At 57.4% G+C, this 6,849-nt stretch overlaps 1 protein-coding gene and 1 long non-coding RNA gene across 2 annotated transcripts in view; one reads left to right on the top strand and one right to left on the bottom strand.

The window, feature by feature from the left end:
• The window catches only part of LOC125612793, a 10,945-nt gene extending 8,546 nt beyond the window's left edge, over nucleotides 1–2,399 (top strand). Inside the window, exon 2 of the long non-coding RNA XR_007343265.1 lies at nucleotides 2,118–2,399. This is a non-coding gene — a long non-coding RNA (uncharacterized LOC125612793). The remainder of the gene's footprint in view (nucleotides 1–2,117) is intronic.
• Nucleotides 2,400–4,917: 2,518 nt separating this feature from the next.
• LOC107158967 (protein sprouty homolog 2-like) lies at nucleotides 4,918–6,825 on the bottom strand. The gene has a single exon (XM_015505493.2). It carries the CDS (start codon nucleotides 6,623–6,625, stop codon nucleotides 5,690–5,692), a length of 936 nt encoding a protein of 311 aa, XP_015360979.1. The 5' UTR covers nucleotides 6,626–6,825; the 3' UTR covers nucleotides 4,918–5,689.
• Between the last annotated feature and the right edge of the window lie 24 nt (nucleotides 6,826–6,849).

The following is a 6,849-nucleotide window of genomic DNA, read 5'->3' as shown; positions in this document are numbered from 1 at the left end:
GGAACAGGAGAGTCCACACATGTTCTTTGCTGTGTGTTTCCAGTTCTTGGGGTGTGCATGGAGCTGCTGGGTCACGTGTTCCACTCTCTCAGCCTCGTGGGGGTGCTGCCAGGCACGGCCCCAACTGGCTGCATCAAATTGCCTCCCCATTTCACCCTGCACAAGTGCTGCTGGTCCTCCTCCCTCATACCAGACCTTGCCTTTCCCATGGACAGAGACCATGCTAATGTGCATTGGTGACTTCTGTTTCTTTTTTAAAGGAAAACATTTCATTGTTCAGTGCTGATGGTGACTGAACAACAGCTTTGTGTGCACACAGGTGCTACTGCACTTCTCAAACCTTGGCCTCAGGAGGGACAGGCCACCCCTCTTTGGTCTCCCATGTTCACCTTCATGCCTGCTGGCTTTTCTTCACAGCAGCCACTGACAACCCGCTTCACAAAGACAGGCAAAGTGCATGTGGAGAGATCTGAAGTGGAACTGGAGCCACAGGAGCTGGTGGTCCCTGTGCCAGCCGTGGAGCGTGGCTGGGCTCCCACTCTTGGTGTGCAGGTACCTTGCAGGCAGCTGCAGCTGTGGGGTGAACAGTGGGTGCAGCAGGTCCTCACTGGAGGGGGGATGCAGGAGCTGGTCTGGTTGCCAGGCAACGCTCAGAGTCCCTGGAGATGAGTCACCAGGAAAGAGAGTGAGGAGAGGAGGGGGAGGGGCCCGCCTCGGCGCAGCCAGCTGCGGAGACCGAGGGGGAGGGGCCCGCGGCCGAGGGTCTCTAACCAGCCCTGCTCCGCGGCGTTCAGATGGCCCCCACCCAGAGTCTCGTTATCATTGTTATTACTCGTGTGTCTATTAGGCCATTTGCTCCCAAAATGCGATCCAAGCGTCCCTGGAGGGAGCCAAGACCCTCTGGAGGGTCCACACGCCTCCCAACTATTTTGCTGAGAGCACAAAGGTGTCATTTGCCCTTTCCTTCCCAGCTTTTTGCAGAATGACGTATTGCACGTGCTTGAATTAGGAGCCCAGATGAGAATCCAGCCGTCCCCTGTGACGGAGGACATCAAGAGAGTCGGAAAAATGTCCCACGTGCTGCCTCCCCCACTGATCTTTGTGTAGAAATACAACCATGTCACACGGTGTTGTCTCCTAGGTCAGCGTTCAGCTTAGCTGGTGCTCTGGGTTCCTGGATGCCAGCCGTGTGGGAGACGTCCTCCAGGGGTGCTGAGGGTTTCCAGGGGAGTCCTGAGGCGAAGCCCTGCGGTGACAACTACCTGGGGCTGTTCTTGACCGTGTTTCTCTGGGTTGCAGGACACAGACGTTCAAGGTGTCTCCCCATGCGGTACCAGGTCGCTGCGCTGGTCCACAGCTGTCTCACTGCCCCTCTGTCCCCAGGGAAGTGCCAGTGAATGTCTCACTCCTGTCCACTGGCAGCCTGCCTCCAGGGTGAGGCCAGGGAAGGGACTTCTGTGGGACGGGAGCGTGGGCTCCCGTCTCGGAACCCTGGGTCTCCCCTAGCACAGGGTGAGTGTCGGTTCTCAGCGGAGAGGCTGCTGTTTACCAAGGCTGGCTCCCGCGCTCGCGCTCGGTGTGTGGAGGACCACGGGCTCAACGTGGCCCCTGGGAGCCTCATCTCCTCACCTGTAGATGGGGACTGAGGCAGTAAGAACACACGGGAGCAATCCGGTGCGCAGCGGCTATACGGTTTTGCATTTCTATAATAAATATAATTTATGGATACAAGAAAGATCAGTAAGAACAGAAAGCCATGTTTTGGGGGGTGAAATTTTCTTCACTCAGTACGTGCCTGATTGTTGAACAAGCCCCTTTACGTGTCAGAGTAGGTGACAGTTCTCTTGTCCCCCTGGAGGGTAACTGTTGCTTCTTTCCTTGTGCCGGGGGCTCCGGAGAGCAGAGCGTGCAGCCTCTCCCAATCCTGCATCACCAGAGCCCTGGGGAGCCCGGATCCAAGGTCTGCCCAGCCCCGCCAGGGCGAAGGCCCGGGTGCAGGAGCACACACGTCCCGGCCGCGGGTTTTAACAGGGTCCAGGGCACCTCTGAACGGAGCCCTTGCTGCTTATTTTAAAACGGACATGTTTTTCTTCTTCTCTCTCCCTCTCCCTCCCTAGCCCAGGGTCAAGAACAAGAGCACCTTGGGTTCCCTATCTGATCCCCACAGGAAGGAGATGTCCCTGGGAGAGTAGGAAGCGACTGTCTCCCAAAATAACAAGTGAATTTCAACGTACCTTCAGGCGGGTGCACCTGGGACCCCGCGCGGCACACCTGAAGTGCAGCCTTTCCACAGCTTCTTTAGAAGCCCCTGTCCCCTGAGGGGCAGAGTCACAGTCTCTGGGACAGGTCCTCCCTGTGCTCTCCTGTTCTAGTAAACGATAAACCTCTTTCCTTTTCCTCAACACCCTGTGTTCCTACTGAACTCCCCTCGGGAACAAGGACCCAGCAACAAGGTGAGGAAGCGGCTGAGGCGACCTCGCGGCCTATTGAGGGAGGGAAGGGAGTGAGGGGCGAGAGGCACGGCATCCAGGAGGACGCCGTGTGGCCCCAGCAGCCGGGAGCAGGGCCGTCCACTCCCGCAGTGCGGACAGGGAACGGGCAGGCGCGATGCCGGCGCGGTCCCTGCAGCCCCTGGCTTCCGAAGGCACGGAGCACCTTCACGTCCACATTCCTATGTCCCCAACAGCGCCGAGCGGGGCCACCCTGAAGCGTGTGGGTATGGAACAACCGGGTCTCCTGGAGCCCCTGGAAAGCCGGCTCCGGTGAAGGAGGGATAGGAGGAAAAGAAGAGTGAAACCGGGAGAGGAGGCTGACGGCGGGGAGGACAGACAGACTGCCTGAGAGTGGGCGTCCCTCCAGCAGAGACTCTGGGCGTCTGGGGGGCAGCCCTGGGCTGCTCCCTGCAGGAGCCCCCCTGGGGACCTCCCTGTGCTGCTGGTCCAGCACCCCCCCCCCATCTTCTTCGCTGTCCGCTTCCTGTCTCCAGGGCTCTGCTCAGCGGTCCCTCGTGGGAGTCCTCCCTGGTGGCCTCCCCGCGGCCTGGAGGAGCCGTCTCTCCATTAGGTTAAAGTCCTTGGGCAGCGGGACAAGCCTGGCCACAGGGCTGGGTTCCCTGTGGTTGGCCTGTCCAAGGAACAGCGAGGGCACCTCTTCCCTGAGGAGACCGCAGAGCCAGCCTCCTCCTGCTGCTGGTTTTGTCACTGAAACAGCAATCAAGGGACACTGGGGAGGAGAGCTGGCGGTGTGGGGTGGACACCGGGAGTGTGGAGCCGGCCTGTGGGCAGCACCCGTGGAATCGCCGGGAAGTAATAGCGTGGGGGCGGCTGTGGGGGGGGGGCTTGAGTGGGGCAGACAGGCGGCAGAGTCCTGGAAGCAGAATCTGGAAGGGACTTCAAGTGTGGCCCAGGAGCCACACTCATCAAGGATGTGATGGGAGGGTGGTCCCCAGGGAGGACCCAGGAGGAGACCCTGGGAGCAGGAGGTAACGGTGGAGGCCAGCCGCTCCATCTGAGGAGGAGGCTGACGGGAGTGGAGGGAAGTGTCTGCTGCAGGCAGCTTTGGAGGGAGTGCTAGACCACAGGTGTCGGTCCCCAACCAGGGCTTCTCCTCCTGGTCCTGTGGAACTCCTGGGCCTTTGCCGTGGAGGAGGGAGGAGGCTGTTCCTGCGCCCTAGGGTAAAGGAAGCTGTCCTCCGCTGAGCATAGGAGGCTGAGCAGCATCCTTGAATTTCCCATCTCCTCCCCTCCCACCAGCTGTGACAACCAAAAAAGTCCCCAGATATTGCCAGACACCCTCTGGGGCAACACTGTCCCTGCTGGAATGTCCACCTGGGGTGTCAGCTGGTTTTGGTGGGCACGGTCAAGAAGCAGGGAGTACGTGGGCTCAGGAAGCCAAGAGACCCCCTTGCCTTCCGCAGCTCTGATGCTTGGGATTCTGCTGACCCACAGGACGTCTGACCAGGGACTCCAGTCCTCTGAGTGTGCCCTCTGTGTGCAGACCAGTAGGTCAGAGATCACCCACACGCGGCCTCCGTTGGACTCCCACACTCTGGACCCTCACGCACCTGCCCTCCCGTCCTGGGTGGGGGCCAGACACCCTGAGAGACCACTGTGCCCAGGACCCATGAAACACTTCACACCGGCTGCTCCTGCTCCTGCCAACTGCTCGCCAATGACCGGGGGCCCCTAGTGGAGCTCTTCCCACGAGGGCCCTCCCCCGACCGGCCAGGAACCCCTCTCCCAAGGCAGGCTCCTGCACCACATTGTGTCCGAGGCACACTTTTCCCCGACGTGTGTCTCCTGCGATTCCTGGAAGTGGTTCTTAGGATTATGAATCCATTTGGTGAGAGCCCAGAGACCCCAGACACATCTCTGCATCCGGCGCGTGGTGTGGAACTGGGGAGAGGACCAGGTCACCTCCCCTGTCCCCATCAGCCTTGTAGGACTGTGCCCAAGACCGTGCCCCAACCCAAGGCAGAAGGACAGCCTTCCTGCAGTCCCTTCTCCAGACAAGCCCAGGACAGCTCCCGGGGGGTTCGGAGTCAGGAGGGGGCTGGTGATGCCGCGGTGGGCTCAGGGCCGGCGGCCTGGGGACCCGCCGGAGCCCAGCGCTCCCCTCGTAAACCACAGTCACCTAGGACCCCGCTCGGCTGCCGGGGAAACCCAGCCCGGACTCCCTGCCAAGCTCTGTCCACGCCGGGGCTGAGGAACTCCCCCAATCCCTACGGCCCACGACGGCCACGCGGTGCTCGGCAAAACACTTGTTTTTAAACCCGGGCCCGCGAACAAGTGTCCGTCGCCGCAGTGCGGCTGCGGCGACCCGGTCTCGTTCCTAGTGCGCGGCGCGAGATGGCGCTGTTGCCTAGCGGGAGAGGAACCAGGCCCCGCTGACATTCCTCAGCTTTCCGTTTTCTTTTTAATTTCAAACGTTAATATATTTTCTATTTTATATTGAACATATGCCTCAGCAAGCCCCTCTTTTGCAGAAACTATAACACCCAGGGGCAAAATCTGTAAGATGTCTCTTGAAATATTCTTTGTTATAAAATAATAAAACTTCAAATAAATAGTCTTCACACCAAACAGCATGTTGAAAAATTAGAAAATAAATGTTTAATTTTACTACAACTACGATATACATGAAGTCGAAGGGGGAAATCAGAGTTTTCCAATAAAGGCTTCCTGTAAGGCAAAATACAATCTAAAGACATACTGATTGATTCACATTCTTCCGAATGTACAACATATTAGTATAATATTTTGTGATTACCATGGAGTATGGCACAACTTGTTTTTCACAGTTGCGAATATCATTGTATATTCAAAAATATAGCACATTATCTCTGGGGAACACAATGGCAAGAAGATCATTGGCTAATTTACAAATTTTGCAAGGACTATTCACAAACAAGAACTGCCTAGGAGTGTCTGTTGCTTAAGCTTATGCAATATGTGGGACACCAAGTTCCGTATCCCTTCACTTTGAGCTCCATTAGCTGAGTTCTAACAAGCATATCAGTTAAAATAGCACACAGACAAAAAGCATCTCACTGTAAGCAGCAAAGACTATCCCAACCCTCTACGAACAGTGTCAAGATCACAACTGTCTAGTTGGTTGCATATGTGTTTAAGAAAAAAAGAGAACAACCCTTAATACTGATATTCCTGATTAACAATGCTATGTTGGTGTTTCAAAGTGCCTCAGGGGCAACAGTGGGAACTTTGTAGCAGACTGTGTTTGAGTTTTCACACCGGCACCCAGGCCTGTTAACCCAATCATAACACCCCTGGCACAATTTAAGGCAACCCATGGCTGGAGGGTAACACCATAAGCAAGGCAAAAAGACGGACATGAGACCCATGGCCGACCAACGCGCACAGTAGTGAGAGGGGCTGCAGGAGCACGGGTTGTCAGAGCAGTCGTCCTCCTCATCGTCAGAACAGTGGTAGAAGACAGCTTGCACACAGCACACGCAGGTCCCATAGTCAATCACGTTCTGGGCCGAGCAAAGGCACCGCTTGTTGCAGATCCAGTTGGATGGCAGGGGCCTGGGACGGGTGCAGTCCTTACACTTGCACTGGCCGCAGTCCTCACACCTGTAGGCGTGCAGGCCCAAATCTTCCACGCTCAGTGGCTTGCGATCACCTGGCTTGAGCTCAGATTTGGGCTGCACCAGGATGATCCCATCAGCAAGTGGACCAGGGGAGAAGGACGGTCCTAACCGCCTCCGTTCCGAGGAGCTGCTGCTGGTACTTGTCCTGAGGATGCTCTGAGACCCTGAGCTGACGGTGCTGATGGACCTGGGCAGAGGGGCTCGAGTAGACACACGAACCTGCGAAAGCTGGAGCCTGGGAGGCGGGCGGTGCTCCGGCAGACCGCGGAGTCTCTCCGGCTGGTGCTGAGTGGAGGGGCGAGGAGCGGGCTGCAGTCCGGGTCTGGGGACCGCAGTCGGTGCCTCGGTGTACTCATTGGTGTTTCCGATGGTTCTGATTTGATCCAGAGACAAAACCTGTACCTGCTGGGAGAGGGCTTCTCCAGGGCCGGGCTCCCCACGCTGCCTGCCACTGTCACAGTGCGCCGGCAGCAAAGGCTGAGACCCGCGGCCACTCTGTGCTCTGGCCTCCATGGTGTCTGGGAAGTGTGGTCACTCCAGCAGGCTTAGAGCGCATCTGAACTCGGTGATCACGGCTTCGAACCAACCCCTCTCCCCCGGTGTTTCTTTCAGCAATGTGCAAATAAATCCAGTCCCGACGCAAACTTTTTCCCTTCTTTCCAAACTCTGCCTCAGTTCAACTTCCCAGCAATCGCGGAGAAAAATCGAGAGACAAATTCGGAGCCAAGTCCCCCGCC

The sequence above is a fragment of the Marmota marmota genome, unplaced genomic scaffold, assembly GCF_001458135.2.
Source record: "Marmota marmota marmota unplaced genomic scaffold, marMar, whole genome shotgun sequence".
In the NCBI taxonomy this organism is placed as follows: domain Eukaryota; kingdom Metazoa; phylum Chordata; class Mammalia; order Rodentia; family Sciuridae; genus Marmota; species Marmota marmota.
Note: the sequence above shows the minus strand (reverse complement) of the source record. Positions and strands in the feature narration are given on the sequence as shown.

What these genes read in the sequence shown, in the direction of transcription:
- LOC107158967 (XM_015505493.2), bottom strand. Translation starts at nt 6,625, where the DNA reads ATGGAGGCCAGAGCACAGAGTGGCCGCGGGTCTCAGCCTTTGCTGCCG.